The sequence below is a fragment of the Ostrea edulis genome, chromosome 3 (genome assembly GCF_947568905.1).
Source record: "Ostrea edulis chromosome 3, xbOstEdul1.1, whole genome shotgun sequence".
NCBI lineage: Eukaryota > Metazoa > Mollusca > Bivalvia > Ostreida > Ostreidae > Ostrea > Ostrea edulis.
The window spans coordinates 80,331,037-80,357,216 of record NC_079166.1 but is presented as its reverse complement, the minus strand read 5'-3'; the positions used below and the strand labels follow the sequence as shown (position 1 = coordinate 80,357,216).

General features: G+C 35.1%; 1 protein-coding gene across 4 annotated transcripts in view; it reads left to right on the top strand.

The window, feature by feature from the left end:
* The window catches only part of LOC125676204 (uncharacterized), a 94,024-nt gene that overhangs the window by 29,146 nt on the left and 38,698 nt on the right, over nt 1-26,180 (top strand). For 3 of the 4 annotated variants that reach the window (XM_056159116.1, XM_056159117.1, XM_056159118.1), the window contains 3 exons: nt 6,163-6,336; nt 6,500-7,057; nt 25,498-25,659. In XM_056159116.1, the coding sequence (XP_056015091.1) occupies nt 6,163-6,336; nt 6,500-7,057; nt 25,498-25,659 (894 nt within the window). The remainder of the gene's footprint in view (nt 1-6,162; nt 6,337-6,499; nt 7,058-25,497; nt 25,660-26,180) is intronic. The other variant, XM_056159119.1, reaches the window with a different exon arrangement.

Genomic DNA, 26,180 nt, shown 5'->3' with positions numbered 1-26,180 from the left:
ACATCGTCATAATGGCTGACCTTCTTTTAAAACATAGATGAAAATATAAATATGAGCAATATTTCTCTATTCATTTTTTTTAAATAGTTGCCTACCTGAGTAGCTCAGTATGTAAGCACTGTGACTACAAAGAGAGAGAGAGAGAGAGAGAGAGAGAGAGAGAGAGAGAGAGAGAGAGAGAGAGAGAGAGAGAGAGAGAGAGAGAGCGCTACGTTGGCTACTGAACTCTAGATCGCGGGTTCGAGTCCAGCAAGGGTTTTATTTATTTTTTCTTCCCGATTGTTTTCTACTAATGCCTCGTTCACACGGATGCGCATTAAATTTTACTTTGCATTAAATGTGATGCGAAGTAAAATAATGCACATTAAATTAATTCGAATTAAATAGCGGTCACACGGCGGTAATATTTAATGCGAAGTAAACTAATGCGCATCAAATTCGCATGCATCTCTAAATTAGGCCTAAAGGGCGTGGGAAATGAATTAAAGGATATACTTTATTATTGAAAATTATTTTCATAAATATTTGAATATTGGATAGATACAGAATCCATTGTTCAAAATACTAGGCCTGTATATAGTGTACATGTTTACAATTTACATGTAAATGTAACTGATCTACACACAAGGAGTGCTGTCGTGTTTGTTTTTCGCACAAATCTAACATTAATATATCTAGCTGACCACGGTATGATGCATGTGACCCAAATTTGCCATTACGCATGTGTGTACATTTAATGCGAATTAGCTTCGCTTTGTGTTCACACGGAGCTAATGCGAAGTAAATTTAATTCGCATTAAATCGCGATGTAAATTTTAATTCCAAGTAATCTAATGCGCATTAAAATATCCGTGTGAACGCGGATCAGATTAATTCGCATTAACTTAGGTTTAATGCAAATCAAATTCTTCGTGTGAACGAGTAATAAAACTGCATTTTTTTAATATATAAAGTAATGAAAGTTTTTAATTTCAAAATATTGTTGTACATATCATCCAATTTTTATCCATATCAAATATCTCTGATGTAGCATATGTATTTAAACAAAGGAATTCTTTGGAAAACCTTTTCTTAAAATATGTAGTTATTTACATTTACCAAAATCTTGCCGGCCCATAAATTTGGTGCTTGCACCAATGTTTCATGTAAATATATGAATTATGAAATATAAACCGCAAGAGACGGCTACTGGGCCTATTTAAATGTATGTAGTAGTTACCCCATACAATACTGTTGGTTATGTGCAGATACTCGATGGGCGACCACATAATGACAAAAGTGGGGCATAGCTCCCGAGTGTTATTATGACATGCACGCCCATCGGGCATCTGAACATAATCAACAATATTATATGGGGTAAGTGACTTGTACCATAGTTTTCAACTTTACTATTATGTATTATATTTTATTATTGCTTTCGGAAGCGTGGTCGCCTGTTTACAATATGATGCCATTTGTTTTGTTTGTTTGGCTGCTTTTTGGTGTGAGTTGTTTTTTTGTTTTTTGGTGTGGGTTTTTTATCTTGTTTTTTGGTGGTTTTTTGTTTTTTGGTTTTTTTTTCTTTACATTACACTTTGTACACCATATATCTCTATTAAAATGACTTTCTATCACCAAAAATTGTATGATCATTTATTATTAAAAAAATATATATGTTTTTGAAATGCATATAAATGTTAGGACTGTTACTTTTTGATATATATTTCTCCCATTTACTCATTTTACGACTTCTGTTACCGGCATTTGCTTCAAAGAATTGAAATTAGATGTAATTAAAATTCTAAGAACCCATATTTGTGAATTTTTCTGTTTAAAACTTTAGCAACATATTTAATTGATGATGGTGGTTACTCTTTTAGAAATCCTATTTTATATTTTTCATTGTAATACATGTACATATTTTGACTAATTTCGCTGAAAAACATTTACATGTATATGTAAAACGTATACGGTACCAATTTTGATGCACCAGATGCGCATTTCGACAAATAATGTCTCTTCAGTGATGCTCAACCGAAATGTTTGAAATCCAAAATAACTATGAAGTTTTGGAGCTAAATATAGCCAAAAACAGATATACAATCAATCAAAAAAAATCGGTGAAACGTTAGTGAAAAAAAAGTCTGATTGGCCACCGCTGCTCACTCCGTCCGCAAAACAAGTTTATCTCTCAAACGCGTTCTTATCACGTGACTGGGTCTTTTAGAAAAATCTTTATAAATTATACCTGTATTTCTACTTACACATGTTTCTCAGCTTGTTCGCACACATGGAGGAGAATGTGGAAATAAAAAAGTCTTTGGGACGAAACCATTGACGATATTGTCTTGTCTCAAGCTTCAAATGAGATTGAGTGCGGATATTTGTTTGGAAAACTTAGTCTGAGCTAGTTACATGTATATTGGCAATTTTGATCTGAAAGAACTTCATACAGTGGATAGTGATGTTGTTGTTTTGAGTTTGTGGGCGGGGTTTGAAGAAAAGTGTGGGTCATCTACAGATAACCAACACTTTTAACAAAAGAAAACATGCTAAACTATGGTACAATATATGGAAGGTGAAAATAACGAACACTGATCAATCTCATAACTCCTGTAAGCAATACAAAATAGAGAGTTGGACAAACACGGACCCCTGGATCTGTTATAGATTGGTGGAAGTACATTAAGAAAAAGAGAATCGGATCTCGCTCTCCTCCAGTAAATACCGACGAGTAAAAAAAGACTCGTTGACTTCTCAGAACTTTTGATAATAAAAGATAATTCAATATCCACTTACAACACTCAAATGTGTTCAGAACAAGGCACAATGATATGTGGGACGATAATACAGTTTATTTCTAGATCTGTTGTGAACATTGCATACGATCGTCGAGAGTGCATATCATGAACTTAGTGAACGGCTTTTAAATCTTTGACCCGGATATGGCTTTTTAAATGTTTGACCCAGATCTTAGTGTCCCTTCCGGTTCTTAGTGCAAGAATTCCCGTTATAGCCACTTCTCAGTCAGAACCAGTTCAATTTAATAGGTATTTTGAAAGTTACAGCCTAAATAGAATGTAAACAACATATTCTATAATGATATTGCATGTATACTTTTAAGTATTTTCATGACTTTGTTGCAAATATTCTCATTACTACATACGTACATAAAAATTGCGATATCTTCTAAATCTTTTCCTTAAAAATGTGGTATTGAAAATATCATTTAGCGCCCGAATCTCTCATACATTGTATGGAGCATAGTTAAATTTAACAAGAAATATATATATATATATATATATATATATATATATATATATATATATATATATATATAAATATATATATATATATATAACACAATACAGGTTCTTGGGTCTTGGACTTACTTTGCACTCATTTAGCAAATAGTATAATTTAAAACTGTGAATGGTAATTTTGTTTCACTGTCTACCTTCTGACCATTTTGTTTAAAGTTATCGTTTTCAAATGAGTTTTTATGTCGATATAGATATTCATATGAATTTTCATCAAAGTTGACAAAACAAAGAGAGAAAATTCTATGATATGGGTTAAAATCACGTATTTCACGAAAGAAATCAGAGTGGAGTTAGGCTAGGGGGCTAGGGGGCGAGACACCGTGTAGCTACTGAGTGCGCATCTGGTGCATCTAAAATTGGTACCGTATAAGTTTTACATTATGACCCCTGGGTCGAGGCCTCTGCTGGTGGACTGTTAGTCCCCGAGGGTCTCTACAGCCCAGTAGCTAAGTACTTCGTTACTAGCTTGAAAATACGGATGTATATTTAATTGCTGTTATAAAATTTAGAAATTCATTTCAAAATTAAGGATTATCTCCCTCATGCATAGCTCTTATCCTTGGACGAATTTGGCTCCACTTGTTTGGCACGCTGTTTTTGGCTATATTTAGATCTAAAACTTCATAGTTATTTCGGATTTCAAACATTTCGGTTGAGCATCACTGAAGAGACATTATTTGTCGAAATGCGCATCTGGTGCATCAAAATTGATACCGTATAAGTTTTACATAGAAAGGTGTATATGTTATAGTGTTTTGGACATATTTTTATTTCTAGTATAAAAATGAATTATGTGATAATAATGACTATACACATTGCTTAAAAGAAATAAAAAGGTGGTGATATTGCAATAATTCACATGCATAGAGAATAATACGTCAGAAGCCGTGTTATATAGCATAGAATCCCCCTCCCCCGCATAGACCCCACCCCCAACCCCGAAAAAACGGGCCTGGGGTAGATATTCCTCCGGGAAAGATGGACCTAGCATAGAATTCCATCCTAGGAAGAATTAACCCGGGCCCAATCCGCCCCTGGGAAAAACCGTCCCAGTATAGAATTTTCCCCTAAATGACAGTACGCTTTTTTCCCCTTCTTACATTTTAGCTATGATATCCGTTTCCAGTTCTATTACTGGAACTCTCTTATTATCTAGACCCAGGAAGTCTTTTTTTTCAATTTTGAGCAGGGTCTGGTTTATCACAATCATCATCTTATGGGATTTTTAAAGGAAATTATTCAAATCGTGTAATGATATATCAAAATTCATTCAGACATCTTAAGTCTTTTCCGTTATTTACTACGAGAAGGGGAAATTAAATTACCTTTATTTATACAGTGCATCTATTTTACTTTTCAGATATTTAAAAAGAAGGGGACATTCTATACCGGGACAGTTTTTCCGCCGAGGGGAAAACTTTATACTGACTGTACATGTACATAGGGGGGGGGGGGGGAGGGGGGTATATGCTTAGGCGCCGCACCCCCCTTTGGGGAAAAATCTATCCCTGGCGCATTTTTTCAGGGAAGAAAGTCTATGTGGGGGGAAAGCCTATGCTACAACACCGGTATCTCGGGTAAAACACGTTCTCATTGCGGACTGAATATCGCCTAACTATAACTCAAAAGGTAATATATATCGACATATTGATAAGTTTCTATCGTAAACAGATATGATATATCTGCCCCAGTTTTACGGCGGAATGTGTTAAAAGACCCGGATGTCGTGTTTATTTATGTAAAGAATATAATATTCATTTACAATATGTATTATCAATTTTATTTAGCTTCGTTTATTAGACTAGTTTAATTTATCAGAGTTTTATCATATATTAAAATCATTGAATGTAAAGAGGTTCGTGATGAATATTGTGAAATAGTGTCTTGGGGTGGAGGTAGTTTTAAAAAAAATGAGTTATATCACAAATTTTGTATATATATATATATATATATATATATATATATATATATATATATATTGTATATATCGATGTAAGCTAGAAATTATATTAATGTATCTATTTTTAAATCATACAATACATTTTTAGCTATCGGATGTCGTGTGGAATTGGACTAATTTCATCACTAAACGGATTTAAAGACAAATGCTATGAAACTATGTTTTCCAACGAATAAAACAACATGCAGCATGATTGTGTCTCAGCCTGCCTATCTTAAAATAACGAGAGAGAGAGAGAGAGAGAGAGAGAGAGAGAGAGATCTTCACGTTTTCATCGCCATAATATTTTTTTTCGCTGGTCCGGAAATTGGATAAGGATATTTCACATCTGTAGTCACGTTGAGATGAAAGGAGTTCCAACGCAGTTTGTGAAACGATATTTGGGCATTGAGACATTGAAACGCTTGTATGACACTTATCAAGTGAAATGAGGATAATCCATGTATCTATATTAGATGTATTGTACGTGTAGTGTCCCGTTTTGAATTCTATTTTTTCTTGAATCGGAATACAAATAGAGATGAGATGTTTTTTCTTGATATGTTCCACATGACAAATATGAATAAACAAATGCGACGTTACGATCATCTGTTAATTCAGAAGCAATTGTAGCTAACACGCTATGTAGCACTCTCGCTTTCATTACATTAATAACAGGTGAAAAATTAAGCGATGGCTGCGTTTTCACAATATGTTTAGCCCTTTGGCTTCCTAAACTAAGATAACTGTTTTATGTGTTACAAATACTGGTTACTATTATTGTATGTATTATAACTTTAACGCACATATGTACGTGCGTATTTGTGATAACGTGATCGTTCAAGGATGGAATTGTATATCAATATTTGTAATGGAATGTCTAGTGGACTACAGTATAATATTGTCCTTCATTTTACATAGATTTTAGTGATCGGCACATCCATGAGGGCTTCTTTGATAAGGAGTTTCAGACTTTTATACAAGAATGGTGTAGGATGAAGAACCTAGACCCTATAGCATGGGCAAATGGAATTTCATACGAGGAAGCTGTGAGATTTGTATCAGCATATTCAATCCTAGGAAGATTTGAGAAAGGTCAGTTTTAAACGTGTGGCATCAGCTTATTATTCAATTAGTGCAGTTGTGCACAATTAAATCAAATTTCCATACCTTAGATGGGAAACAAATCAATGTTCTGATGAGTTTAATCCGTTTATTATTTCGCTAATATATCAAAAATACTTCATATGTATAATAGGATTCACAAAATTGGTATCTGACCAGAAGAAGTGGAGCATACTAGTTTCCATTTTGATGTCTGATAACTATAGCATCAGAGTAAATACCTTGTGCGAGGAGAAACACAGAAAAATCCTAGGGGCGTTTCCTTCTTTAAGGGAATTAAACCATGATATGAGAACAACTGAAGCTATTGACTTGATTAAAGATATGGTGTACAACGACAAGGTGTTAACAATGAATGGAGATGGTAGTAGCGGGACTGTGGAGTTTGTATCGGATGATGTCCGCCATCAGGTGATGGGTTACTTTGTTCTGAATTGTCTGAAGACTGAGGAGGACTATACGAACTACCTCAATCTGTCGTCTGTGAACTCGTTATTGGAATACGTCCGTACTTGGTGGCATGATCCAGATGATGGGGAGAGATGCTTGTATATACCGGAAAGGATGAAGGAGTTGCTTATCACACAACTGGGGATAGACGTAATACGACACGCCATGGTGGAGGAGAGATGGGGCAGAGACGGTGACAATGAACGATTCATTACAGTAAGAGAGATGGTGTCTAAAAGACGTAAGTTTACTCGGGTTTTTGCTATATTTTAGTACTAATTATTTCCAATCATTGATGGTAAATTTGATACTTTGTTATCTTTAATCATTGTTAATCATATTATCTTACTTACGTATCACTGATCCAAAATTGATATACATTGATGAAAGTATATCCGATTCATGTATTGTCAACGCGAAAGGATTAAAAAAAACTTTCCAAATCATTTCGGAAAGATGCAAGGCTTTGAAAGTTGCAAATGATACCTACGATGATTTTCGGTGTTGACCTTCCATATGTCTGAGTACATTTTAAAGTCTAAATATTTACATTAACTGTGTATTCTGCTCAATTTACATTGCTCAGTGCTAGGCATGGTTTGCAATGATGCTGTATGGATATACAAGTAATAACTACTAGCATATCAAAACAAAATTTTCAAAACTTTGCTACAATTGTTAAGTATTGGAGGGAATGAAATATTAGAACACTTTTCTAAGAAAGGATGAATGCATCCTATTCTAATATATAAGATGGGGATTTCCTTATGAAATAGTTTTAATGTAATGGAAGAATGAAAACATTTCATAACAATTGATATCGTTGTTCGATCCTCTATTGTAAGAATGACTCATTATGATACTGTTAACGTAGGTCGCGGGTTTACCGACCTTTTCTTCTCACTCGAAAATATCACCTGAAAATTTGACCTATGTACCTTGACAATGTATATACTACTTTGTGAAAATTGTTTGTCATTCAACAGCACATATTTTAGTAATTATGTCTTCAACATACCATTGTTTTAACAGTAGCCACACTGTTTTCCGTTGCATTATATGCAAAATAATAGTGATTAACTTTATTCATTGCATAATACTACTTAGAATTTGGTGCTGTTCATCTTGATAATATTGATATCAAAGCGAAACAAAAACATTTTGAGAAATATTTATAAAAAATATTGGGTAATCGAGTTCGTTTTCTAAACAAAAAGATGTCAAAGATTGATAAAAACCACCAATGCAGCAGTTTTTAACAAATAACGTTGCAAATATTCGTGACGTCATTCAACAACGTTATCCATTAACTTTTCATGCATCACATCAAAAGTAATCCAAAACAACGTAACCGACTCCTGGTTTTGAAGGGGAAATCAAATATGTATGGGCAAAATAATCAATTCTTTACTGAATATATATCGCAAAATTTCTTAATACAGTATATATAAACGTATACATTTATTGTGCTATATATCTTAATCATGTCGCGCGGCTAATAATTGGATTTATTTTCTTCTTTTGCGATCGCATGATCGCGGTAACATTGAATAAACTAATATAATAGTATAATTTTATTTTTGAGTACCATTAAGGTTATTTTTTTTTTATTTCATATAGTTTAATCATGTCTTAAGATTCTAACCAGAAATACAACCAAAATTGTTTCTATTTTACAATATATCTATGTTTATTTTACACATACACACACACCCACAAACACATAGAAATGCTCTTTTTCCCAAGCCAAATAACCCCTCGAAAACATCAACGCGGTTTAAAACTATACTTATTTTTAACTTTATGCAGATTTACTTAAAACGTCTGCTACTTTATTTAATTTTCGAACAACTTCACTTTCTTGATCTATTTAGATTTAGAGTCTTGAGCCCGGTGCAGGGTTTGAAATAACCGTGCGCCCGACCGCCCGAAACGATACATTTTGCCACGGGCGAATAAACTTTCAGGTATAGACGTCCTACGGGACGTGATGAAATATCCGCAAATAAAATTTAGGTGAATCAAATTCATTATTGTACCTATAATAAAGTGAACAGACCTCGTCAATTTAGTACATTTTACTGTATATTCTACCGCAATTCAATAAAATATAATCTACTAGTAAAGAATTAGGTCCATCGTACTTCATTGGAAGATTGATTCACTAGTAATACATGTAAAAGTAAATTTTAAAAATGCATTTTTTTCTCAGTGCTAGTAGGTCTTTCTTTGGCAGGGCTAACAACTTTTACAAGTAGACAGCCCTGCACGTCTACCTAATTTTACAGCGAATTTCAAACACTCAAGGAAGTTCAACTTTGCTAGAATACATGTAGGGCCTATATTTTACCTGCTGTTCTTTTATTGATTCTCTCTCTCTCTCTCTCTCTCTCTCTCTCTCTCTCTCTCTCTCTCTCCACCAAATGCACGTCAAATTTCAGGGGGGGGGGGGGGGGGGGCTTTGAAAAATAATTAACTCCTGCTCAATTCCCCCAGGGGGTTCTGAAAATGTTGACATTTCCAGTAGTACTCATTGAAATTTTTCTTTATATGATATTCCTGCCCAACGCTTTCAATTATTCAATGTTGTCCGATCTTCACGAAATTTGTATTATGGGGTAGGAATAAAATTATGAACTTGCCATTTTCAAATGTCCGTCATAAACGCGTCAAATCTCTGAATTAAATTGGGAAATCCTCGTCCGATTTTTTTTTCTGGGTGGATCTAAAACGTTTATAAAGACATTCTCAACATCGCCTCCCCAAGTTGCCCGCTCCTAAAGCGCTATACAGTAACAGCACAAGAAACATTGATGCAGGCACCAAATGTATGGGCCGGACATTTTCGGGAACTGTAGCAACTACATATTTCCAAACAATTCCTTTGCGAGAAAATCACACCTCATAGGCTGGTAAAATTTAGAAAAAATTTCATAAAATCCGGCGATGAAAGAATTAAGTGGGGGAAAAAATCGTTAAAGGGGTATGGACACGATGTGAGCTGAAAATTTTCAAATTCTATTTTTCCATTTTTGTTGTTTACAATGTTTAACTCAAATATTTCTAATGCTTAACCAAAATTTGAATATCAGTTCTTGAGTTACAAGCGAGATACAGTACTCACATTTTTTTCGTTACGTACACAAAGCTCGTGCAATGTTTCTGTTTACATATATATTAATTGATAGAAAATAACATGTTTAAAACAAAATGAGATATGTCAAACACTAGAAACTATTTAATTCTGTTAAGAATTAACTTGAAAATTGGGGAAAAATCTAATCTAAACGAAATGTTTGCTAGTATATCTAACCTACATGTAAAGAAATCATGGTACGAGCCTTGTTTACATAAGAATGAATTGTGAGCTCTCTATCTCCCATATACTTCGACCGCTGACATTGCAAATTTTGCTGACCATCAGAAATACCTTAGCTAAGCATTCTAAACATTATAAATGGAAAAATGAAATTTGAAATTTTTCAGCTTAAATCGTGTCCATGTTGCACATTATTCTGTGACTAAAAATATAGAAAAAAAAGTTGCGTCAGTGAGAGAAATATAGGATAGGATAAGGGAGACTGTGTGAAACTGCAACAATTTCAAATTAATTACTTTGAAGGCAAGACGTACACGGTGGCTTAATGTAAATTAAAGATAAACTTTCAGATGCTGGGAGATGGTTATTTGATGACAACTAAATTGATGGTCATCGCCAATGTTTGATACATTCTGCAATCTAATTTACATTATGCCGTCACATGACATGTTATGTTGAGATTGGGCACAGGATGCATTTTTGAAAGTCGGGTCTCTTCAGTGATTCTTAAAATCATGCTTTAGCCACAAAACAATATGGTAAATTATGAAATATATTTTGTTAAAAAAGAAGCTTTCTCAATGTTTTAGGGGCCCTGATTTGCTGATATGGTTTTCCCGAGTGGGGTTGCCCCCCTCCCCTGAACCCCCCCCCCCACCAGGACTGTGCCCTGGACGCCCCCAGACCCCTCGCCTGTATGGGATTAAATTGCACTTCAAAACAGGGCTAGCTACCAGGGGCGGATCCAGGAATTGCAGTTACTGGGGGCTCCACTTCATGAGGCTGTGGGTCAAGGGCAAAGCCTTCGGAAGCTCCTGGATTTAACAGATTTTATAGGGCTTGAAATATGTCTCCTATTTAAGTAATTTGTACTATTTTCCATCATTTTTAATAACGGGAATTTAGTAAAATGACGCAAATTTTAAAGGTTTTTGGAAAAATTAAGTTCTCCCAATTAAGTAATCCAAGAAATCAAAAGATTGTTTCATTTATTTCTCCGGGAGTGGAAGAAATTATTGCTTCTTTTATCGTTTAGTTCATTTTTCTAAACCTGATAAAAAGATTTACCTTAAATTTGAAACTTTGAGGGTGGCGCACGACAGCTGCGCCCCCTTAAATCCGCCACTGGATACAAGCCTGATTAGTATCTCAATAAGGTACGTACTGGTATAACAATTTAACTCGCAATACCAAAGTCAACAGCAGGCTGTGTTCAGGATCGTAGTGGCTAGTCTAGGGGTTAGGTATGGTGGTTGGTTTCTGCCATTTTACACTTCATCTTCTGTTTGTTATTTCGAGGCAAAGAGACCACAAAACGATGTTTAGCAACTTTTGTCCCCAAGCAACTTTTCGCCCCCTCCCCCTAAGAAAAGACGACAAAATGATATTATTAGTTACTTTTCACCTCATAATAACGAGAAGACAACACATTGTAAAATTGTACAAATCAGCCACTATACGTAGCCCCTAGGCTAGCCGCTACGATCTTGACTATCCATGCTATATACAATTTACACTTGTCCGATCAATCAATACTAAGATCTATACGTTTGTACGATCAATCGATATACTTCGCATCGACTAAATATAATTTCTTTTCCGTAACGTTGCACGTTAAAATTTCTGATCTTGCCAGTTTTCGTAATGGCACGTGGTAAAAATTCTTATATTTGAATAAAATGTATAATGAAAAGAATACATTTTTCACAATGCAGCGCGAGTTATTTTCTCCTGAATACAGGGGACGTACAATACGATGCGGTCCTCAATTCATGAAAACTAATATGTGACTGTAAAATAATTCAATTCACTGAGTTTATTTATATGTTCATTGTGTGATTTTTTCGTAGGCAATGTTGGAAATGTAACAAATTCTGTAAATATTAGTCATCGACTTATTTAGATCAGGGTCAAGATATCTTTAACATATCATCAACTCTTCATTATTAATTTTCAATATTTTGGACGACCAAAACATAATTAGATATACAGAATTTACATGTGCAAAAATGCATGTACATTACATTAGTTAATCTAGAGGAGGGGTACTGGTGTTGCAACACACACAGACACCTTTGATTATAATTTTAAGGAAAGAGTATGAGAAAAAGAGAGTATATTACTTATATTTTTCCGGAAACACTATTACTGCATCGCATTGATTGTAGGATAGAAATCTAAGTTTGAATAGTATGGGGAAGGGGGTAAACTCCTGTAAGTTTATGTCATCCGACATCGATTTACACACTGTTTTTCATTATTTTCAACATTCATCAAATTTAGTTTGAAAGTGGTGGGTTGTTAATAAAATTTATGTGAATTAGCTTCTTTTTTTTTTTGGTCAGACATTGGATTTTTTATCATACCCCTTTGTAAATTATGTTGTCATATTTTAATATCTCTTTAAAGAGTGTTTTTATTTGGTAGTTAACCTATAAAACACAATGTAGACAATAGAAAATACACAAAATACATATCATCATATAAAAAACTTAATCCTCAGGTTCACTCCCACCCCCCACCCCCTGAAAATTTTCTAGATTCGCGCTTGGACAATGTTAATTACATATACATATATATTGAATAAGTATCTAATGTAATCTTTCCGTTAAAATCTGCTTTAAGGTTTTGTTTCTTCATGTGTGATTCAATATTTTTAATTTTTTTTTTTATCTCCGTTCGCCCCGCATGTGGAAGGCCAGGGTTCGAATCCCGGCTGCGACAGACCTAAGTCGTTAAAACAGGTAGTGACAGTTCCATCGCCAAACGCTCGGCATCAGGTGATGACCTTAAAAACGGATGACCCGAGTTACAAGAGGCGTGGCACGCTAAAGAACCCTCACTGCTAATTGGCCATTTAAGCGCCGAGCATAGGCCTAAATTTGAAGCCCTTCTTTGGTCTTGGTGATGTCTCCATATGTGTGAAAAATTCTCGAGGGAGACGTTTTAAGCAAGATACAACAGCTCCACGTGTATATATTGAGTTACGTTGCATTAGGGAATGGAGGTGGGGAATAACCCCACATGTTTACGATATGTAGGCTGGCTCATGATTTTTTTTAAATAGTAGTAGCAGTGGCGTAGCTTCCATTGAGGCAACCGAGGCAGCTGTCTCGGTAAAAAAAAACAACCACCTTTTACGTTGTTAAAATGTCGATAGCCTCGGTAATAGTCGAACCCAAGTTACGCCTATGAGTAGTTAATTATTGTGGAAATGTAATCAAATTAACCGAGGAATTGAAAAAAAGGATTTACCCCTCTTACCCCAAAACGTTTGGATTGAAATAGAACTTTGACTTCATTTTTGAATTTGGCGAGATAAGAATTTTCAGAAGTGTAACAAACTCCTCTGGCTACCCCCCCCCCCCCCCCCTCCCCCCCCCCCCCCCGTCTTTTCAGGTGTCTCTTGTTTATTATAGGTTACTTCTAAAATTCTCGGGATTCGTATTGTATTACAAATTGGGACAGAAATGAACATTAAAAACAGCTGTAACCCCACCCCCTTTCCTCAAACCCTACAATTTGACAAAATTCTTGGCAAATTTTATCATACCCAATGTAATGCTCCAGTTTGACATACTGTAACCGTGTTCAATTCTCATGCAGTCCGTGTAGGGCAGCTTAATGGCGTGGCTTCTAAAGCACACACCGCTTGTCAAACACTGTTGATTTTCTGTCTTCTAACTATATATTGCCTGAATGTATTGTGCAAAGGTCATGCCATTTAAAAGTTATAGTCGAAAGTTTTACGTGTTATACCATGAATTATTTTTTTTCCTGGTAAAACAATATAATATATAAATCTTTGTTTAAAAATATATTAACATACATCATTCTTTACTAGAACATTTCCGTGGTAACAGACACCAGTCCCGCAGAAACACAGGCGACTTCTCCAAACTTATATCATATAAAGGGCCGGCTCGTGCCGGTGTAAAGGCAAATTTTGACCCCCATAGAATAATGACCGGGGATCATTTTTCGACATCGAAAAGTGATCCCCTAACCGTAGAAAAATTGGATAATTTTGTAGAAAGAAGACCCAGGGATCATTATTTTGCGTGTCATACCTGAAAAATAATGACCTTCGTAGAAAAGTGACCCCCTCCCTTTCTTAGCAGATTGATTGATTTTAAAGGAGTTTATACGGGTTTCAGGTCATTATTTACCCAGAGTTATCGTTTCTGCTGCTCCTCTTATCAAATTTATTCCATATGTAAATTTTTTTCACGGTTAATAAAATAAAAGTAAGAACTAGTTCATTAAATTTGAGGAAAACCAACTGTAGGTTCCATGACCAATTACAACTGAAAAAAACCGCATATTTCGGGGACGGATCCAGGGAATTTTCAAAAACGGGTTCTACCATAAATTTTAGTTCTCAAAAGGGGAGTTCCATTCTGAAAATGTGTTCTATTTACATGTATAGATCTTGTGTAATCAAACACACACATAAAAAGAGTTGCGTCTAAATACAATACTTCTTGTGTCACAGAAAGGCGTGAAATCTTCTTAAAACTGACGAATTGACATACATTTTTTGCAACTGAAGTCAATAGCTTATTTCATTTACACATCATTATCGTTTTTCAAGAATTTTGAAAAATGAGTAAGTGTTGATAGAGGTATTAGTGAGTATGCGAACGTTAACTTTGGGTAGACTATAACATTTCACTGGATAATTTATGCCTATCAGGGGTGTAGGACAAGGGGACGGGGGCACGTGCCCCCTCACTTTTGGAAGATGGGGGGGGGGCATGTGGGTTTGTGCTCCCTCACTTTTTTAACAGAAAATTAACATAAATTGATCAGATGAGAATATACCACGGTTAAAAAATACTCAATTCTAATATGCAGGTTCTAGGCACTCAAAGCATTATTTCTTGCATGTACATAACCTATTCTCTCCGTACTAAATTTTTTTGGACCGAGTTACGTTTTAAACCATCATAAAATTGTTAGTTACAAGAAAAATGTTCTCACGGTGAAAATAGTTACATCTCATTTATATTAGAAGGGGATCCCCCCCCCCATTCCAATGTTCATAAGTACAGTATGTCGTACACAGTACGGGGGAGTAGGGGAAGATACAGCCGGGGCACATGTCCCCACACTTTTCAAAAGGGTAAGGAGTATGGTTGTGCCCCCCCCCCCCGCTTAAGTAAGGCTTTTTTACAATCTGACTAGAATAGGATCCCCGGTCCGCTCCTTTGTTTTCATATTGTCTCTACAATATAAATACAAAGGAGCAGACGGAGGATCTCATTTTTATCAGATTGGGATTGTTAGTTAGTACCCATAAATAAAAAGGTGAGGCATTACAGTCGGAAGCCCTCCAGAGGCCACGAATCTTCAATTCTTCAAAATTTTCCTCGGGAGACACGAAAACACATGAAACTTGATTAATGAAGTCATTAGGAAATGGCATACAAGCAAAGCATCTAAAGTGTAAAAAAAGTGAGAAGGGAAGTGTAAAGTCGTCACCCCCCTCCCCACGAAATAGGATTTGGGAGTGTCAGAAGGATACCCTACGTGTTTTTTTAATTTTTTTTTATTTCATTTTTTTTTTTTTGCTTGTCAAGTCAAAATGTGTTTAAAGTGGATTTCTTTGGTACCCCCATTATTTTTAGCCCAGCTACGCCACTGCCTATTGTGTTAAATTGTTAAATTATCAAAACACCCTAATTAAAACGCCACACTGTCATATCACAGTAAATGCAGTGTACCTGCTATCACCGTGTAGAAACGCACTAGAGTAAAGTGTATCACCTTCTACTCTCTCTCTCTCTCTCTCTCTCTCTCTCTCTCTCTCTCTCTCTCTCTCTCTCTCTCTCTGTAATTCTCTCTCTCTCTCTCTGTCTGTCTGTCTGTCTGTCTGTCTCTCTCTCTCTCTCTCTCTCTCTCTCTCTCTCTCTCTCTCTCTCTCTCTCTCTCTCTGTCATTGTGTATGTGTGCGAAGAATGTAGAGGAAGCAAATTTACAAAAAGATGTGATTAATTAAGATTAATTCCAGGTTTAGCACCCTATAAAAATGACTGATGGTGGGGGGAGGCGCAATCCCTCCCCCTCGAAATTCCTTGAATATCCGTATGAGTACACAATTCCCGTCACTGATCAGACTTAGAGGATTTCCAAGACATAGTAACCTCACGGCATGTCCATCCAGGTCTGCAGAGGTTGGGCTTATCGACAGAAAAATTACGAGTCACTCTTTTGTTAAAACAAGTAAATTCTTATTTTTGAAACAAAATTACAATTCCTAATATGTTTTAATCTGGTTACGTTTCATATGAATGATAGATTTACTTATAATGTGCCAATGTTGGACTACCTCCCTTAGGCATTACCAGAGAAATAATCCTTAATATAATTTACTAGGGGTCATTATTCTACGGGGGTCATTTTTCTAAACGTGAAATGGACTGATTTTTTGAAAGACATTTTTTTTCTATGGGCACAAGGGGTCATTATTCTACGTCTAATAATGACCGGGGGTCATTTTTCGACGTCGAAAAATGACCCCCGGTCATTAATCTACGGGAGTCAAAATTTGCCTTTACACCGACCCATAATAAAACATATTACTAGCCGAAATTTTGCACCGGAAACGAAAGGAAGACTTAACAAAATTAAACGATGTATGTTCTACTTTGATGATAATTGTTCGTCATATGTATGTGTTACCTGTAAAGTATTACGTTCTTTATATTCAATCAATAAGCCATGTATACTTTTTTTAGTCAACTGTTACGTCACAATACGAAATTTCCGAGTTGCCCAATAGTTCTTTCCCTTTGTGGAACTCTTATGCACAGTGAGACGCAAAACATACTATCGTCCACACGCGGTGCGTACAAATGCTTATCGGTGCGTACAAATGCATATATATCCTAATGGCCGATTATCAGACATTATGCAACCACCCTAACTGCAGGGACACACAATATTAGTAACTTTATTAGTATCTGATAAAATAGCTCAAACAAAAATCAATGATCACTATTTTTCTTTGATTAAAATATCACTCGTGCAGAGGAGGAAATAACAAAAAAAATAATTTCATATTTAATTTGATGGCCTAATTCAAACAAATATTGTTCTTGATATGGTCAGTTTAATGTATATTAACGGCTGATATAAACAAAATTTACACTTTCATTACTTTTATCCTTATTTACATAGCTATTCTATAGTATATGTATACATCTTGTACCCACTCAAACGTTCAACAGAACACCGAACGTACCTCCAGTACAGAAGAGCTAATATCTCGGAAGTTGCGTATTGAATGTACACATAAAAAGACGTTGAGACGTAGGATTTGCGTATCAAAAAATGATGATGTAAGCAAGCCCACGACCTACGTTAAGCTAATGAAATGTCCGCGTTTTGCAACAATATACATATTATGCTTAAACGATATGTTGGGCTAAATTAGAAAGTCGTTTTGGTAAGGAAAAGAACATCTTTTTCATTAAATGACAATTAAGAAGAATAATAGTTTGACACAAAATATCACTCAGAACATTCTGTTGAAAGAAACATCAAAATCCAATAAGTGAAACGATAGCATCAGCAATAATAATAATCAATAATCTTATAAATGTTCTCAAATCATTCGAAAAAACTTCTCATTCATCTGATAAAATCTTAGACATTTGTCTCATCATATCATCCCTATCAAACCTAATTGAATTTCTTTATAATCTCAAGAATATTCCCAAGTAATTAAAACAATTCTAAATCATTTGATAAATTCTCACACGTATGCCTCATCGCATTCCAATGCTCTCAAATGATTCCAAAGACATTCGCATGCGCCCGATGAAATCTCAGGAATATATCTCACCATCTTAATCAAATTTAAGTGTAATACGATTCCGTTGTGACCGTTGGGGCGAGCGCAGCATATCTGAATACATTTTCAAAAAATTTATATTGAAAACAAGGAAAACTGATCTGGTTCACTGTCAATACGTAGGATTACTGTCTTGCTCTTCTCGCCAATGTAGGAACCAGTTTAGCGGGAAATGCAACGAGCGTGTTGTGACGTAGCCTGGTAGTTGTGACGTGACTGTTTACATTTCTTTAGACAATATTTTAAAAAGAAAGGGGGAAGAATATGATTGTCATCCTTTCCTTTCAAATAAGAAAGGTTTGTATTACTTCAAAGATTTTTTAAATTATTATTTTGCGAATCGAACCATCCGCCATTTTGTACGAGGGACTTCTGGGATTGGCGTCAAAAAAATTCTTGTTAGAGGTTGATATTTAGCTCGGATTATTTCCCGCGTTCTAGTCATTAGAGCTCGCAGTACGAGCCAACGCTCCGCGCTGGGTCGCTGCGCTCGCTATAATCTCAATAAACATGTATCTCACATTCTAGAGAAATATTGAATGAAATTATCTTAATCGCACTTAGATCTCAACATAATTTATCTTGTATTTCTAAAAACTGTTTTACTTTTCATCTACTAGTATCACTTCTAAAACATGTACAAGTACGCTTCCTTTTCTCTAACAATTTCTTAATTCGGCCTAATTTTTGGGAGTTGAACTATGTTCAATCTCCCTGGGTCATCACGCACTTTTCTGCGCAGTAATTTGTATTGATTTGTATAGTGGTCGTCAGCGGGGGTTCTGTGTCAGCTGATTTACTCCTAGGTAAATCAACATAAACTTTTATAAACATCCGCCATTAAATAATCCATGTAACTTTTCTGAATTAATCTAATTTTGATAATTGACATGTAAATAAATGCAATGATATTGTATTCAAATTAATTTGAATACAAGATTTCGATCAAATTGATACTGATAGACATAGAAAAATAAAAGATAAGGTTGAAAATTGTCGTTTGTAGCGCAGCGTCACCTATGAACATTGATAGGGAAACGAACGACAACTGCACACAAGCCTTATTGACACCGTGGCGCGAAATATCGAATATGGTGCGAAACCTCAGAAAATTTACAAGAAATAAATCTACAACATTGTGTATGTATATATATTTGGTTTTTTGTTTTAATGTGATATAAAAAATGCTTGATGTTACATGTAGATTGAATTAAAACACGTCATTCCCAGTCAACAACTTTCGATTGGGATCGGAATACGAAATACAATTTCTTATATCCGGTGGCAAAGTGAAACTGCTTCATGCTTCAAGTTATTGAATTACGTAGTAATTGCACGTTACACATTAGAGAACTGTTCCTTTTAATAAAGAAAGTCACAAAATAGATACAAAATGAGTGTACCTTATTCATTACTGTTACCGAGCTTTCGTCGACTGTAATCTCGAAATGGCGTGTTTCGCTGCGCTTGATGACGGTAAGGTCCACATTTTCTACGTGAGTAGTGTGATATTTGTTTATGAATTTTTTGCGCATACATGGTATGTCTCGGCTAGGAATAATGGAAACTTTCTCACCTATGTATGTAAAGACATATTAATCTCTATTTTTAAAAATGTAGAACACTTTTATCAAATGACAATGTTTGAAAACGCTTAGAGCCCCGATGTCAGAATTTCCTTTTCCAAGACATCAATATGTCAAATTCATTATCCTTTTTTAATAGTATGTAACATATTTTGTACCAGTTATCCATTTTGAATCCCCTATTACAATGGGATTTTGCTGCACTCTGTAATGTTTGAGTGGATGTCATGAGTGTCAAACAGAAATTTTAAGAGCATGGGATAAGGTGCTGCCATGTATTACTTCACTATCAAAGTTTAACCCAGTTGCCACAATGTTGAATTTATGCTGCAAAAAGGATTAGAAATTGCTCTGGTCAAAACACATTGTTTATTTGTCTACAGATGAAAGAGACATGAGGATTCTCCCTCACAAACTGAAGAAAAAAAATAGTTATGGATCTTGTACATGTATAGTTTATTAATCACTACAGATTTCCAGCATCACAAGTCTGATTCCACTATTATGCTTTTCATACTGTCAGGTTCATTCACCCCCTGTTTGAGCCACAGTATAATATCCCAAATACCTTGGCAATAAATAACATTATTTGACTAGTGTTTCATTTTTAGCGGAGTTGCGATGAAGTCGAACTCGGCTTATGATCTGATGAAGTGCCTTTGGGCGGGCAGGCGGGCACGCATCAACATTTCATTTCCGCACCATAGCTCTTGAGCAAATTATAGGATCTCATTCAAAATTAGATGGATTGTCACCCTCAGTAAGATGAGGAAGCCTATCGATTCTGGGGTCACTAGGTCAAAGGTCAAGGTCACTGGCTATAAATAGACTGAAATTTGGAGAAAATTTTGTTTTCCGCACCATAGCTCTTGAACGAATTATAGGAACTCAATCAAACTTAGATCGATTAAGTAAGACAAGAAGCCTATTGATTCCGGGGTCACAAGGTCAAAGTCACAGTGGCTATAAATAGACTGAAATTTGGAGAAAATTTTGTTTTCTGCACTATAATTTTTTATCAAATTATAGGATCTCAATTAAACTTAGATGGATTATCGCCCTTGATGAGACAAAAAAGCCTATTGATTTTGGTCAAGGGTTAAAGGTCAAGGTCACAAAGGATTTAAGTCGGCTGAAATTTATGTACGCAAAATTTTGCTCCCTGCTTGATAATTCTTGAAAACTTTTCTGCCGGTTCCCTCTATGCCCATTCCTTGCGCAACTCGGCTTGTGCATTTCCGATGCCCGACAATTTTTATTTTTTTTGCATTTCATTTATTTTGAGTTATTATACAATTATTTACCATTCCATTGATCCTCTACAGGACTGTAGTATACTCAGGTGATAGTTTAGCATATTGGACTACCTTTTCAAGTAATGAATCCTTAGAATTAGCTATAACTAGGATTAAACTTGAATGTATATATACAGGGGGAAAACTTCTTCATAACTGCAAGGCATTGATAACCATATTGATTTGAACGTTTGGGCCATAATATGTGGTCACATTTTTCATGAGAATATAAAGGGGTGAAATTCTAGAAAACAACAACACGACTTCAGTTACTCGAGGAGCGTTGTGACCCATGGGCCTTCCATTATCCATGTTTGCTGTTGTAACGCTTTGAAAAACAACAACAGTTGATTTGTATCTAAAATCATGATAATATTCAGTCATTTATCCCCCTACCCTTCCAGTACTATCTTTTCTAACTGAATTTCCACAATGTTCAATTCCCACGAGTACTTTAAGTACTTTGATTATTGTATTATAAACGTACCCGATCCAGTGAACCATGGTACCCTAGGCGAGGACTAAGAGAAGATATTTGCATCTAATGTACACTATGAATATTTGTATATGCTATATATCATATTATGCATCAATGGTTTCTTCTTTATATGACCTACACATAAGGTATCTTGGCCTCTAGTAGTGTAGTGTAGTAGATGTGTGTAATACAGAGGGCTCCTGGTACTCTTTACTATGAATATGTCCAATCCAGGGAAAGATTAGAATGAAATTCCCATAGAGACCCTTGTCGAAATAGTCAATATGTTACTTGATGATAAAGAATTACACAATTCTAACAGGACCCCAATTTACGTGATTTTGAATGCTAAATACAAACAATTCCAGAAGAACATTGTGATTATCATTGATTCTTTATATAAACGTATTTCTTCTCAATTTACTGAAACAAGGAAAACATCATTGGTTAGAAATATCAATATAATTCTTTTACCAAAAACGCACTTTCAACGAACGTCCAATACACAACAACTTCATCACTGTTTTCATTTTTTTCGTATCAGCATGAATACTTGTATTATACTGTTAAATATCTATTACATAGTCATTTCGATTACAGTCAACAGTTGATAATGTTAATCTATTTATAAAAATGCGATCAGTAATAAAACGTTTCATACAAATCACAGGTAAGCTACTCGATGATTGGAAAAACCAACCAAAACAAAAGAGGAAATAATTGAATACATATCATTTGAATTGTTGAGATTGGAAAACAAGTGCATGTGCACTTATATCATCCCTCTTTCATTATTATAAGTTAACAAATGAAAATCACGTTTTCTTAAGAAAGAAAAGAGAGGAAAGCCAACAACTGAAGAACAGAAAAAAATTATCACTGAAATAGTTGCAATTAAGATTTTATTTTTTCAATGTTGTTTTTGGAGTGGGGATGGGGATGTGGTGGAAAACTCTCATAAAATGCAGAGGCCTATTAAATCGTTTCCAAAGGTGACAGCCAAATAAAAAGTAATATAATTTGGAAGGTGAAATAGTGATTCGTGTCTTCGTACTTTTCCTCATTTTTATTTTTTTTTTCTGTTAATGAATCAACATACTGTCATACTCGTTTGGGGAAAGGGTGTCAGAAAACGAGAAAGCCGGGCAAAGAGAATGATACCCACAAGCGCTTGTTTAAATAACAAGTTATTATGATTTTAAATATACGCACCGTATGCATATTAAATTATAACTTATTGCGTATATCAAAGGACGGACTATTAAGATAACTTTCCATTATCTCAGTAATTCCTGCTGTCCTTATTTATAATACAATAAACCTCTTGATTTTACAAAATTTTGACCACCTTCAAATATCAACTATACGTACAGTACTTTGTACGTTCCGTTCCATTTTCCGTTCTGCGTTTTAGTAACACCCGATGATTTTTCCGCTTACTTCCAAACCACACGATCTATTTCCAACCCAAAGAGTCTTTATAACAACTGTAGTAGTGGATTCAAAACGTCTCACAAAAATGTGCTTGCTATTGCAGTACAAGAACACTTAAGGAAATATCTGATATTGTGCCGGTATTTTGACAGAAGCGCAGGTGGGTGCTGAGGAGCCCCTGAATACATATACATATTATCAATCTCTACCCACTGCCCTTTCAAAAGATGAAATTCTTCAAAACCATGTCAGAGTTTTAAACATAGTTAATATCCCAGTCATGGGTGAAATAAATATGAGTTACCGAAACTATACTGAATTTCTAAACTACATAAAAACACTTACAAATAAAGATACATTGCTGGATCCAGTAAGTGCTCTACGAAGCCCGTATCTTTGCTCCTCACAAAAATATTAACAGCTGTGAAATAGAAACTTCAAACTTACTGTGCGACTACATATACCACAAGTGGTGTATATCAAATGTGGATTCTGAGAAATTTTAAAGAACTTTTTGTAAACTTGAAATTGCTAATCTTTCCTCAAATCAATAACATGAAAAACGCATGACTTTTCAACACTTTACGCGATCATTCCTTATATATATGTATAAGTTTTATATATATATATATATATATATATATATATATATATATATATATATATGAAGTCTCTTTTTTTCTAAGTATAAAATATTTTTAAAAAACACTCTAAAGACTTTGTAGAAGTATCTCAACCGTGTTACCGGTCTTCTTCAGTCGTGTTTATTTCCTATAGCTACGTAACGCACGAATACATACACGGAAGTACTATGACGTCACAGTATGTATTATAAAATTGAAAAGTGACGTCAAAGTTGATATTGCGAGAAAAACATTTGAGATAAGTAAGAGTCTATTAATAAATTGAACAATACTTTCCCGACCTCGTGGACACATCCTATAATATGACTATGCGTACAATTAAATATTTGGTAAGTAATGTAACGGAATTTTAGAAATGTTTGTTCACAAAGCAGTCAACTTCTGGTCTAAGTGAATATAAACAAGAAATATTAAAGTAAGTAGTTAATCGTAAATACAGCAATATTATTTATAATAAGTTACTATAACACGTTATATATATAGCAATATTACATTATCACTTACACATGGTGTTTATATCTCTCAACTGATTCGATATGTATAAGCTTTTTCTGCGTATGGTCAGTTTTTAAATCGAGGCAAGCTACTGACAAACAAGCTGATGACACGGGGGTTTCAACAATCCCGTTTAAAGTCAGCATTTTGTAAATTCAATGGTCGTTATAACGATCTAGTTTGCCAATACAACCTATCATTGGGGCAAATGCTGTCTGACGTGTTTCATACCAGTTGTTAGACAGTTCTTGGCACACTGATTTTGACTAAGGATTACTCCGTTTACCTGATCAAGATATAGGGCTCACGACGTGTATTGTAGTTTGACAGGGGATGCTTACTCCCCCTAGGCACCCGATTCCACCCCTTGTGTGTTCAGGGGTCCGTGTGTTTGCCCAAATAACTATTTTGCATTGCTTAAAGGAGTTTTGAGATTTACCACTGTTCGTTATCTTCAGTTTTCATACTGATTTTGACTGTGGATTCCTTAGTTAACTGATCATGATATAGCGCTCACCTCAGTTGCGATCGGTCAATTAGTGATGCACACTCCTCCACAACTGTTCTCACCTCTGGTGTGTCCAGAGGTCCGTGTTTATCGTACGCTTATGTTGTATTCTTGATAATAAGTATGAAATTGATCACCGTTCTTTGACTTTACTTCATTTAACATTTCACGTTGAAGAAAGGTGTTTTTAGAACTTTTAGATTACATTTAAACAATTTTTAATCCTCTTACAGTCTTGATATTTCAAAAAAATGTTAATACGAATGACTTTATAGAAGAAATCTCCGTAGATTAACAATGAACAGAACCAACGATTCGCTCTTTATCTAAAGGCTTATATATATATATATATATATATATATATATATATATATATATATCAGTATAAAAGGGCCTTCAGAGTGCACGATTTCTCATCGGTAGGGATGTCTTTCAGTCACAGTTATTATATAAAACCCTAATTAGAGCAAGTCTAACGATAATGCCAACTGCATTTGAAAAATATCACTTTAAGTGGGCAACTGGTCACACCGGAAACTTGTTTACACAGGCTTTATCCGGATAAGATTGGGGCATGGGGAGTCTGCCCCAAGAGTAAACGATCACCTTCAATGAGTACGTATGCCCTATGTATGCCCTAGAGCCAGACTCTTGGAGGAGATTTTAATCGCTATAAAGTTTCATTCATTTATTTTACATTTCTAATTGTTTAAGTACAATAAGGTGAGATATATATCAAAATTTGATTCGTTACATATGATAATTGAAAATATTTCCCTTTGAAAAAAATCATGTGGTTGTTAACATGGTTGATAGGGGATGATTGCTCATCATAGACATCTAATGTCATCTCTGGTATGCCCAGCTATTGTTTGCTCTACTCTTAATTTTGTATTCTTTACTATCATTTAACACTTTTTATTTTTATTTTTATCAGTTGTATTGATGTACTCTTGATCTGTTAGACTGCATTATGTTTTCTCAATTATTCCAACCATTGCTGTTAGTAATATAAAACATTCTCTTCTTGAATTATAAATTTAACATTACGTATTCCTTTTCAGTGAATATCCCACATAGTGTATTTGAAGAACGTCAGGATACAAAAGTCCGTTTGTGCAGTTTTCTAAAGACAGCAATACAGGAACAAGAGGTCTCAAATCGATGGATTTATAACAGTCTTCTTGGATCGTTTATGATCGGAGAGAATTCACCTATATCCAAAGGTAATAAGAATTACAGAAAATTATTATTTCAAGTTACCTTTGATGAATATATATTCATGGAAGATTGGAAGTATACTGTGTCTGTTCTGTCTGTTTCTCTGTTAGCCTGTTTGAAACTTTAACCTTGGTTATAACTTTAAAATGGAATAGGGCCCTCATATTTCATCATGGAAGCATCTGATTCGAATTATGATTTCTCCATCGGAAGAGTTATACTGGTTTTCAATTCCTTTATGAAAGGTGAAGATAACGAACAGTGATAACTCCTATAATCAATACAAAATACATAGTTGGGCAAACACGGACCCCTGGATACACCAGAGGTGGGATCAGGTACCTAGGAGGAGTAAGCATCCCATGTCAACCGGTCACACCCGCCGTGAGCCTTATCTCCTGATCAGGTAAACGGTGTTATCCGTAGTCAAAATCAGTGTGCCAAGAACGGCTTAACCCTCGGTATGAAACATGTCAAACAGCATTTGACGCAATGATAGGTTATATTGACGAACTAGATCATTATA